Source organism: Gracilinanus agilis, chromosome 2, assembly GCF_016433145.1.
Source record: "Gracilinanus agilis isolate LMUSP501 chromosome 2, AgileGrace, whole genome shotgun sequence".
Taxonomy (NCBI): Eukaryota; Metazoa; Chordata; class Mammalia; order Didelphimorphia; family Didelphidae; genus Gracilinanus; species Gracilinanus agilis.
In genome coordinates, this window is record NC_058131.1 from 321,819,862 (window position 1) to 321,832,477 (window position 12,616).

Here is a 12,616-nt window from a genome sequence, read left to right on the forward strand (position 1 = left end):
TGGGTCTTTCAACTATAGTACTCTGATCAGACCAAATGGAGACAGTGAATTCAAGGTGCAGTCTCCTCTGAGAGACTATTAGTGATCACAGATGCCTATTGTAGATGGACTCCCTCAACATTGGACTTTCCCGGTAAGCTCAGAGAAAACTTCATTCCTATCCTTGGGGATGTGAATCTCTCTCTAGTGGGTTGAAGGGAAGAGCTGCCAAGTCTAATTTGGCCAGATCTTCCACTTACCAGCTTTGTAACCTTGGGGAAAATCCCTTAGATTCTTGAGCCTCAGTTTTCTCATCTATAAAATGGGTAAGGACACTAATATTTGGATTTCCTACATTACTGAGTTATGAGAATAATGTGAGATAACAAATATCAAAACACTTCATAATCTTTAAGTACCTTATTTCATCATTATTATTCTCTAAACCCAATGCCACCCTTCATTCTGTCATATACCACTCTGACTGCCTCTGGATCTATGGATATGAATATTATTCAATAGAAAACCAAAGCCCCAGGTCAGATGGATTTTTAAAAAATTAAAGTTTTGCTCTCAGTATTTTGGTTTAATAAACATTTTACTGGCAGTAGCAGCAAAAGTAAATCACCAGCTCTTTTGGGGAGCCAGGAGCTAATCAAAGATCATGACTTTAAGGGGCAATGGCTGTTAGAATGATGGGAAGGCAACCTGTATATGTCTCTAACCTTCCTTGTCTACTTTTCCCTCCCAACAGGTCATCCTTTTTCAATACTGACTACACAGACTCTTCCACATCTGTCTATGGTGATTCCACAGCTGCCCCTCAGTCACTGAAATCCTGTGTCTGCCCCTCACAACTAGTGGCTTCTGCCTCAGCCTTTTCATTCATTCCCATGAACCACCAGCCAGTTCCAGGTCCCCATTCAGCCACCCGGGGCCTTTTCTACCCCGCTGCTGAAAGCAGGCCCGGGGTTGTGCAGACCAAGGTCAGCCAGCATGGATCCCCAGAACTACCGGGAACACTCCTGAGGCCACTTCTTGGAAGGCAAAGCTCCCCAAAATTTGGAAACAGGGTGAAAAGAACTTTTATTTTTATTGAAACTGGAGTAATTTTTAACTTGAGAAAATTAGACTTAAGAAAGAATGAAATTGTCAGGACAGTAACAATATCCAATTTAATTTTTTAAAATATTGGCCTTTGTTACCCATTTCCTTGAGACCATCTATGAATTCTGAATAGTTGACAACCCCAAATGTTATCCACTCAGTTGCTTTTGTTTAAGAAACTATACAGTTTTTATGGGAAATTCCCAAAAGAAAACTGTGTTCTAATTTTATCATTTCCATCTGTCTGGTTGTGTCAAGTTAATTCAGAGAACAAAGTGAGACTTACCAGCTCTGAGAGCCACGTAGGATGCAAATGAAGAGCTTACTCAGCCAGAAGAAAAGGTGGCCCCACACTGGGCATGATGTCTATGGGAGTCTTTGAACCTTTAAGTCAGTGGAAATATATCCGGCTGCAAGTTTCCAGAATGTAGCTGTTCCTCTAGGGGAAAAGCTTGGTGAACCAAGCAGAGAAACCTAACCATCTAGACCCACCCCATCCCAAGGATCGATTTATTGATGTAAGTCATAGAATCGTAGAATCTCTAAGTTGGAAGAGACTTTAGAGGTCATCTCATCTAATCCCCATCCAAAGCATGCACCTCTTCCCTCCCAAGTGGCCCTTCAGTCTTTGCTTGAACACCTCCATTGACAGGGAACTCATTTTTTAAAGAAAATAGAAACAAGATGGAGATTGAGAGAAAAAAATGATTAGTCCTTCAAGCTATACAATTTATATATAGAGTGCAGAACAAAAATGTTATCAGAATCTTTAACTCTTTCAGCAGATGGGTATAGTAAGGGGCAAAATCCTCTATATAATTGTTTTAGATTGGGTCAGCACAGAAAAACCTGCAATAGCAGGCTTAGGGCAACACTATGAAGAGTTTAGTCAATTTAGAGGTTGAAGCCTGGGCAGTGCAGAGTCCCAGACATTTCAGAGCAATTTCCAGAAGGACTGAATTTGATGGGCAGGAATGGGGACACAGGGTCTACTCCCTTCCCCAAAAAGTACAAAAGACAAGTTAGGATGCCATGATGTATGTATCTTAGAGGTTACAGCCAATAGGACAGAGTGGTATTTCTGATGACAGGCCTCATTCTAAGAAAGCCTGTCCTGGGAGCTTTCTGTTAGGAAGATGGAGGAGATAGTAGTTTGGAATTATAGGACCTCCTTGAGACAGCTTCCAGCAAACTAACAATGGGATAGTGTCAGTGATTCTCCTCACTGTTCAGGAGAGGGGTAGTACCGGATTTGCCCTTTAGGTAGGCTCTGGAAGATGTTCAGGCTGTTTAAGCAGAACAACAGAGTCTACTTGTACCCCTATCCCCACTTCATCTAGGGCCTAGATTCTAGTCAGTTGTTTTATCTCATGATTAGTATAACCACTGAAGAGTAGAAAGGAGTTTGGACCAAGATCGAGGAAGGGAACTCCTCGAACAGTGACCTACCTTCTACAGTGGGCATTACCTACTCTGTGAGATTCTCACCAGCTTGCTCCTTCAAGGAGAAGCAGGTAGGCTTAATCTTCTCTTATTTCAGCAGCATAAAGTAGAACCTGTTCATTAACTAGCAAACTACTCCCAAGCAAGAAAGCCACTAAAGCAGACTGAATATTGTGATCATTCTGACATATGCTTTTGACATCTGCCTCAGGGGTAATGTCTGCACATTTCCCCAGAAAGACCTACTGCCTTGCCCCATGCTTTTTTCAGAGCCCATTCTTCAATAGAAACATCAAGAATTCCTTCTCTAAGAAGTATATTCTTTTGCATCCAATTAAGCCCCAGATTTTCACTCAAAATCTAGCTTCTATGTTCTATGACTTTAAAACAACAGTGATCATACACATGGAAAAATATCTGATTGCACCAAGAATATGACATTTTCTCATTCTGTTAATCATCTAAATACTTCAAAAATCATCCGACTCATTTCTCATTTGTAGTCGCCACTAATTAAACTTTATCTCAGGTCATTCCATTTAGCTCCTATCACAGGTAACTTTGTTTACTGCACATATGTTAGAATGAGCCACAAAGGGCTTTCATGATGCATGATTAAAGTGTGTCTGAGTGCTATTTACAGAAACAGCAAGGACAAAGTAGGAAACAATTTGGTGTGGCAGAAAGAGTGCCATACAGAGTTTGGAGACTTTGAACAAGTTCCTTCCCCTCTCTAGGCCTCCATTTCCTTGTTTGTAAAATTAAAGAGGTCAAGTTGAATGGCCTCTGAAGGTCCTTTCCATCTCTTATTTGTCCTAAGGTTCTTTTCTTAATCTAACATGTTATGTTCTATTTTTTGTATTCTCTACTCTACAGTCCCTTTCTACTATTATAGTCTGTTTCATGTTTTAACATTCTATGTTCTAAGATTCATTCCATCTTAAAAGTCCCTCTTGACTCTAATATTCTATGTTCTAAGGCCCTTTCTAGCTCTAAGTGGCCATGATTTTCTGAAACACTCAGAGTAGGGGAGGAATTGAAATGAGGAGGGGGACTCCATAAGAAGATCTCTGAATCATAAACACTATTTAATCCTAACAGCTGGTCCCAGATCTCTGAGAAGGGAGTGATTTCAGAATTGCTTACCAAAATCTTTCCAGTGATTTCTTTGTTCCTTATAGTTAAAACCCCAACACTAACTTAGAGGGAAGATCAATGGGTGAACCAAGTACAAGAGTCACCACAGACACAAGTTCAACTTAAGACTTTGCCCCAAAATGGTATCCCTACGGTGGCTCGTATGTTCCCAGCATGCTGCAGATCTAAAAGATCTCCACTACTATGGTCAGAGCAGCCTTGGACACAGCAAGCAGTCAAAACTAATATTTATTTAAATACAAAACAAAACAAAAGGGAAGACGGAAGAAAAACAAAAACATAAAAATAAAAAAATTGTAAGCACTTTTTTTGTAAAACCAATGTCTGTTTTGTTACATACTTTTAATGTTGTGTGCTTTGTAAATGTCTTATTTGTGTAATAAATAAAGTTAATGCAAATAGAAGTGCTGGCACTTACATCAAGAAAATGATGTAATTCCATTTTTTCCACTTGCTTCTTAGTGGATAGATCACGCCTTGGGAACCCCTGTCCTAGTGTGTGATTATTTGGTTAATCACCAGCTGCCAGGGAGCTTAGCACATATTCCTGGTAAATTGGTACAATTTCCCAGTTAGCAAACTGGTCATTAAACTGGCAATGGTGTTCCTTGGTATAATTACCCAATCAATGCCGCCTGCTACCCAAGCCCAAAGAAGAGGAAAAAGCAGTTCCCCACCACTGCTAACTAGCACCTTCTGCCATTGCTGTAGGGGACTGAGTAGATGCCACGTCAAATTTGGATTGTTGAGTTTGCTTAGAATGTTAAAAAAAGGCGAAATACTTAAAAAAATGGTTAAGAATGATCTGGAGGATGTGTGTATAGTAGAAAAAGTGCTCGACTTGGAGTTACAAGAAACCTGGGTTTGACTCCTGTCCTGACCATTTGCTATTTGCATCATCTCTCTAATAAGTCTCAGGTTCCTCATATATGAAGTGGGAGAAATAATATTTGCAATATATACCCCACAGGGATGTGAGGAAAACACTGTGAAGATTTTAAAAACACTGTAGAGATTAAAATTAATATACAAGAACTAAATATTATATTTTATAAAGTTTTATTTAATAACTAACATAAAAAACTAGAGGGAAAAGGTGCTAAACTCACTTCAGCCATGATCGTGAGGAAGAGAGGAAGAGGGAGGAGCTACAGAACTTATAAAACAATAATGTGATTATGAAAACATGGAGGTGCAGGAGAGATTAAAGGGAATTTTGGGAAATGCTAAGGGACTTGTGGGGGAAGTCCAAGATTCAAAATCTCCATTTATACAACACTATGACATATGCGTTATTATTTTTGAGGTATTTAGAACTCTGTCCATCAAAGACCCAGGTTGAAGTTTTTCTATGACCTCATCCTGTGCCATTCTCCAAATTTTACTACAAATCTTCAATCTACTAAACACTAAAAGGGCTTTAAGATTTCTAGTGTGGAAGTACAATGTACCACTTAAGTTGTCTTATCTGTTGCCTCATTTCTGTCTTAAGACTGGTATACCTCCTTTACTGCTAATAAAAGCCCCTCACTTCTCACCTATAAAATCCTAGGCATATGTTTAAGCTTGTTTGTGCTCACCGTGCAACTTTCATTTGTTCTTCGATTCATCAGTTTTAGTTCTTCAACAATGGCTTTGTTCCATGACTTGTGGCCATCACCAAGAGAGAAGGCATTGAATTAAATTTACCCTTGAGAAGAATGGTGTTGACCACTGACTAGCAAGTGTGGTAGGATCAGCTCTTCCTGCCTTAATGCTTCTCTCAGCTCAGGCTCAGACCTGGCCACTGTTTAGTTTTTTCCAATTGACATACAGAAGGGAGAAAAAAAAAAAGAGGTATCAAGTGGAACCACAGACCCACCTAGATAACTAGAAGCAAACACTTTGCCTTTTTCTCCCATCAGATTACACAGCTTAGAAGCATAGAATATGTCTGGCCTCAACCAACCAAGGGAGTAGAGACTTTCTCCTTAGTCATCCTATGAAGAACAGGGTTGATGGACTCAATGACCTACCCTTTGACTCAAAGATACCATGGGCTATTTAGGACTTTGGTAGTGGTGAAAACTTCCAAGTCAATTGTCTGAGTTTCAATTCTTCTCTTCTAGATTTTGTTGGTCCATCCTATAATTTGACAAATATAGGGATTTAATTCAATTCCATAAGCTCTATATTTAAAGAAACAAAGGTAGATATGACACAGGTTCAGTTTTTAAGAAGTTTACACTTTAGTTGGAAGAAGACTAAGTACACAATTAACTGTGAAACAAGAAGTCAAATAAATGAAAGTCCAGGAATCTGAAGGAAACACTTTCACTCTGATGGTATGGAATGATGTGTAAAGACAGACATCACTAAGATGAGGTTTGAAGGACTTTGAAGGGAGGGACATCAATAAATGAAGATGGGAGAAGGACCAGGGGCATTCAAGGCATGGAAGACAATGTGAGGAAAGACACGATTGGGGAAAGAGCAGGTAGAAGCCAGACTGTTAAGGACCTTGATGCCAAAGTCAGCAATTTATAGCTTATTGATTAGAAAAAGAAAAGTCAATGATGGTTTAGGGTAATAATGAATTATAATTCTATAGTGCTTTAAAGTTTTTATTTGCTTTCCTCACAGAATCCCTGGGATTTGATAGTGTAAAGACTGTTCTCAGATGAACAGTTGGTATAGACAGGGTAACATGTAATGCTCTTAGATCAGGTAGGAAGATAGTACAATTGGGTTAGGTGATGAGGGATGAGGGCCTCACTTGGGATAGTCACAGTGAGAGTCAAAAGGAGAGGCCAGGTGAAAAAGAAGCCTTGTGTTTGCCTTTCTTGAATTCAGGGAAGGATGCTTAGATGATCAAGGGAAGTAATTTTATGGGAATACAGGAAAGGAATAGCCCCACCAAAGTATGGTAGGGATGAGCCCTTAATGGCCAGCATATGTTATAAGAAGCATAAACAGGGGGCAGCTGGGTAGTTCAGTGGAGTGAGAGTCAGGCCTAGAGACAGGAGGTCCTAGGTTCAAACCCGGCCTCAGCCACTTCCCAGCTGTGTGACCCTGGGCAAGTCACTTGACCCCCATTGCCCACCCTTACCAATCTTCCACCTATGAGACAATACACTGAAGTACAAGGGTTTAAAAAAAAAAGAAGCATAAACAGAACAAATATCACTGAGCAAGTAGAGGAAATACTAGATTTGGAGCTGGAAGACTTGGGTTAGAATCCCAGTTCTACACCCTACACTTCTGTGACCCTTGGGTGGAATTGATCATCTCAATTCTTATTAAAGGTCACAAAAGTGTCAGAAGTACCATCTCTGAGGACACTCTACAAAGAATCTTTACTAGTGATCTGGGAACTTAAATAGTGTGCATCCGTGTGCATGCACCCTGTTTAAGTTCCCAGATCACTAGTAATGATTTGAACCAAAGCTGATTTCAAAGAGCATTTTTCTACTGCACAAGAGAGGCAGTGTGATATAATGGATAGAGCTAGCCATAAAATAAGGAATATATGGGTTCAAGTCCTGCTTCTAACAGATGCCAGCTGTGTGATTCTAGGCAAACACCTTAACTTCTCAGCACTCTAGGCATCTCTCTAAGTTGCAGATGAGATATTGATACCCATCTCCTTCAATTAAACCATCTTGCCTCCATTTAGTCAATATTAGAGAGGGGAGAAATTTCTGTCTAGGTAGAGGTTGGATTAGATGTCCTCTGAAGTGCCTTCCAGCTCAGATGCTGTGAGTACCTTTAAAAAAGAAAAGTTTCTTTTTTTCCATTTAAAATTTTTATTTTTAAAAATATTTTTCCATGTTTAAGTGATTCATTTTCTTTCCCTCCCCCACTTCCAGAGCCAACAAACAATTCCACTGGGTGGTACAAATGTTATCATTTGATACCTATTTCCACATTATTCACTTTTACCATGGAGCAATCTTTTAAAGCTGAAATTCCAAATCATATATATATACAAGTGATAAGTCATAAGTTTTTCTTTTGCATTTCTACTCCCATAGTTCTTCCTCTTAATGTGGATAGCATAATCTTTCTCATTAGTCCCTCAGGAATGTCCTGGATTATTGTATTGCTACCACTAGTAAAGTCTATTACATTGGATTATTCCACAATGTTTCACTTTCAGTGTACAATGTTCTCTTGGTTCTGCTCATTTCACTCTGAATCAGTTCATGGAGACCTTTCTAGCTCCTATAGAAATCCTCCAGTTCATCATTCCTTACAGCACAATAGTATTCTATCACCATCAGATGCCACGATTTGTTTGGCCATGAATATTTTTGTACATGTATTTTTCCCTATTATCTCTTTGAGTACAAACTCAGCAGTGGTATGGCTGGATCAAAGGGCAGGCATTTTTTTTTAAATTTTTAATTTTTTTTAACATTTATTAATATACATTTTTAACATGGTTACCTGATTCATGCTCCTCTTATCCCCTTCACCCCCCCCCCCCGCACTTCCCCCACCCATGGCCGATGCGCATTTCCACTAGTTTTGTCATGTGTCCTTGATCAAGACCAATTTCTAAATTGTTGGTAGTTGCATTGGTGTGGTAGTTTTGAGTCCACACCCTCAATCATGTCTACCCCGACCCATGCGTTCAAGCAGTTGTTTTTCTTATATGTTTCCTCTCCTGCAGTCCTTCCTCTGAATGTGGGTAGCATCTTTACCATAAATCCCTCAGAATTGTCCTGGGTCATTGTATTGCTGCTGGTACAGAGGTCCATTACATTCAATTTTACCACAGTATATCAGTCTCTGTGTACAACAGGCATTCTTTTAAAGCCCTTTGCGCATAGTTCCAAATTGCCCTCCAGAATGGTTGGACCAATTCACAACTCCACCAGCAATGTATTAAGTGTTTCAATTTTGCCACATCCCCTCCAATATCTATGACTTTCCTTTACTGAAGAAGAAAGTTTCTGAGTAATCCTGAAGCATACAACTGAAAAGATTATATTTAAGGATTATTCCACAATGCTCCAATTTGGCTCAAGGTCCAGCTGAGGTAGTGTGATATAATGGAAAGAATGCTGGATGTGAAGTCAAGAAAGACCTGATTTTTCAGGGTGGCTTTTGTTATTTAATGCTGTGTAATGTACAAGGAGGCAGCTAGGTGGCTCAGTGAGTGGATTGAGTGCTGGACCTGGAGTCAGGGAGATTTGAGTTCAAATCCAGCCTAAGATACTTATTAGTTGTATGACCTTAGGAAAGTCACTTCACTTCTGTTTACTTTAATCTTTTGAAGACAGAAATGGAAAATCACTCCAGTATCTTTGCCCAAAAAACCCTATGAACAGCATTGGTGTGCTGTGGTCCACGGGGTCATGAAGAGTCAGACAAAATTGGACAACAGCAATCTATAGCAAGGCACCTAAACTTTCAGGGTTTGGCTGTAGCAATGGAGCACTTTTGCTTCCACCTGGCATCTCTTTCTCTCACCATGTGACCAACCCATCTTCTCTTTTTGCTATGCAATTTTTTGATGATTTCTGCTACTCCTGTTCTTCAGAGTTCCTTGCTGATTACATGTTGCAACATGCTCCTATGCACTATGCACCTTTCCATTGCCCTTTGTGGAGGGTTCCTTTTTAATTCTTCAAAGGCAATGGTGTCCCAGGTCTCACTGCCAACAGAATCATAGGAGAGTGGTTTTATTGCAAAGAAGGTTCTTTTATGTTATGGTAAGTTTGAGTTCAGTTAAAGAGCTCTTCAATTTCCTGAAGGATATCCAGACCATTCTCATTTTCAGCAGTTAGGTGGTAGTAGACAGAGTTCTGGCCTAGAGTCAGGAAGATCTGAGTTGAGATATAACCTCGAATATCAGGTAAGTCATTTGACCTTTGTTTGCCTCAGTTACCTCATCTTTAAATGGGGAAGATAATATTACTTACCTCTCAGGGTTGCTTTGAAGAACAACTGAGATAATATTTGCAAAATACAGTACCTCACTCAGAGTAAGTGTATGGGATGTTCAAGAAGGACCTTCAAGCACCTCTTGAGCCTTTTTCAGGGCTTCTCATCCACCTTTGATATCCACCTTTCATGGACTCTCACTTGGGACTTCAAGAAGCTGTAGCAGGTGCAATGGCCACATCCCTCTAAAACTGTTTTGGCAGATGGGCTAAACTATATTGAGGGTAACCAATAGGCCTCAAACCCATTGGTGAGTTAGGAGGATGTCTGCTTCAAGCATGGGAAGACTTCCCTTAGTGGAAGAGGTGGATGAGAACAATCTGTTCTAAGGGTCATGAAGGCTTAGAGCTAGGTCAGACATTGAAGATGCCAAAGTCATCCACTGCATTCTGGGGCATCTCCAGTCATCCTGACTTTTGTCTTGCCACTGGCTTTTGATGAGTCTGGAAGAGGAAGTAAGGCTGACAAGTTGTGTAACTCTGGTTCACTTAAATCCAATTCATGGGAAAGTCAAGACATCACCCTCTGTTGTCACTGGTTCTCTTTGAAAATGAAGGACCAACAACAACAGAACGGGGATGATAATAAGTACCTCTTATTCCAGTTATTTAGAGAAAAAGGCTTTGTAAAACTTAAAGTGTTATTTAAATGCTAGCTTTTTTGATTATTCTTATCAATCAAGGCCTGAAGCCCCAATATCTTCCCTTGGAAGCAAGGCTTGAAACCCTGTATGAGGAAAACTCACCTTAGTTGCAATGAACCCCAAAGGCCTTTATTTCTATTTAAACAGGCAAAACAACAAAATGGTTAGTATTTCCTACTAGAAAGATAGTCAATCTCAAGAACTCTACCCATTGATCCCAGGAGTGGTGAGGCTGATTAGAGTTTAGCTCTATGTTCAATGAACTCATCCCAGCCTTTCCGACAGGTCCGAATGATCCATTCGTGTTCATCATCATCTGCAATATGAAAAGAAACCTTGTCACAAGGGTATGGAAGAGGCTGTTTCCTGCAAAGGCTCCCCTAACTTGCGCCCTCCCTGCTTAGTCTTTGAAAGAAAACAAGCTAGTCCCCTTAGAGGTCAGCTAATTTTGTTCTATTCAGTGGCCCAGGCCCCTGATTCCAAGACCAGCCCCATGTGACCCAATATAGGTTGATTTTTTTATGAATGAGAGAAGGTTGTTTAGAGTCACTTGTAGAGACTAAATTAATCTTTGGTTAATTGCTTCAAGCATGAGGAGTTTAGAAAAAAAGAGATTAGCCCTTTTCAAGGCTCTGAAATGAAGGAATACCTAATCTACAGTGGGTTCTAGCCACTTCCTAGAATCAGAAAACATTCTAGTTCAGGACATTGTGAGCTACAAGATGTTTAAAAACAATTAGCCCTCCTTGGAGCCATATCCCTGAGATGATGCAGAGGCCTACAAAAAATGATAATTTCTTCATGAATCAGGTACTGGTGTTTCAGGACCCTGACTCTGGATGAATCCTACTAAGACTATTTCAGGGGCAGAACCCTTGAAATATTAGAGGAAATATATGCATATTTCTTTTTCCAATTTCTTTTTCTGAGGGGGAAAAATAAGAGAAAAGTTGTATAGGCTCTTGTAGCTCATTACAATTTTTAATTTATGGGCCATTATCAGTTAGGAAGTCTTAGTGAGATTAGTCATAAGTAAAGAGTTTCTTAAGATTTCTCTTCCTCCCATACATTCCCTATGAATGGTAAGAAAATCTTGAAATAAATAACCTCTCAAAATTGCCTGTCACTGATTCCAGAAATGACTGATGCTCATATAGGAAAAGAACAGAGTGAAAGTTTCCTTGGCAAATTATTTAGGGCAGGAGTTCTTCACCTTTTATAAGTCATAGACTTCTTGAGGAGTCTTTTTGAAGCCTAGGGACTCCTTCTTAGAATAATGTTTTTAGATACATAAATAAGATACAAAAGATTACAAAAGAAAACAATTCTATCAAAATATTTTTTTTAATTCGGAGACTCCAACTTAAGAACCTCTAGTTTAGAGGAATAACTTCCTATGCTTCAGAATTCAATTTAATCTTACAAACATTTATCAAATGTTAATGGGTGGAGGTGGGGTGGGGTAGCTATGCTAGATTCCAGGAGTATAATGCTGAAAAAAGGACCCTTGAAATGGGGTAGGAGGGAGAAGATAAGATAAATACACAAATAATTATAATGCAAGTCAATATGTTGGGAGAGATTTGACCATGGTAAGAGACTTGGAAGGAGGGAACACATCTGGGAGGAATCAGTAAAGATTTGGTGGAGAAGGTGGCATATGAGCTGGGCCCTGAAAGAGGGAGATAATGGGGGAGGGGCAGAGGCCATTACAGGCATGAATGTGTGCACAAAGAACGCCACAGTGATGGGCCAAGAGAGCAGGGCATAATGAATCAATTGGTTTGACTCACTATGGAATCTAAACACTGATTGAGTATAGGGACCTTTTGTATCTGTATCCCTAGCACCTAGCTCAGTTTTGGGCACATTGCAGGCACTTAATATGCATGATTGATTGGTGGTTGATTAGGTAGAACACAGAATATATGAAGGGAAATAGTACAAAATAAGGCTATAAAAAGAGATTGAAACCAGATTTTGGAATCAACCAATTCCAAAATCAACTAAGATATTTGTATTTATGTTACTGGGCAAAAGACATCATTAAATAAAGGGTAGCGTGATGAAGCCTGTGCATTTTAGAAAGATTACTTAGGCCAGTGATGTGAATGTGGATTGGAAAGAGTAAAGAATAGAGAAAAACAGACCAATTAGGAGGCTGTTATAGAAGCACAGGTGAAAGCAAATGGGGACCAGAATCACAGTGGGGGCACTTGAGAAAGAAAAAGGAGAGCTTTGTGCTCTTCTACCCCAATGTTCTTTCATTTAAAAAAATTATTGATGTCTTTTATTTTTACATCAACTTTGTTTCTGAATATCTTTTTTGTCTCCTTGTCACAAAAAGTAAAAAAG

General features: G+C 39.6%; 1 protein-coding gene across 1 annotated transcript in view; it reads right to left on the bottom strand.

Moving 5' to 3' along the window:
* Positions 1 to 10,497: 10,497 nt before the first annotated feature.
* MORN5 (MORN repeat containing 5) overlaps positions 10,498 to 12,616 on the bottom strand; it is a 49,958-nt gene continuing 47,839 nt past the window's right edge. The window contains exon 5 of the mRNA XM_044661502.1: positions 10,498 to 10,577. Within this exon, the coding sequence (XP_044517437.1) occupies positions 10,498 to 10,577 (80 nt within the window). The remainder of the gene's footprint in view (positions 10,578 to 12,616) is intronic.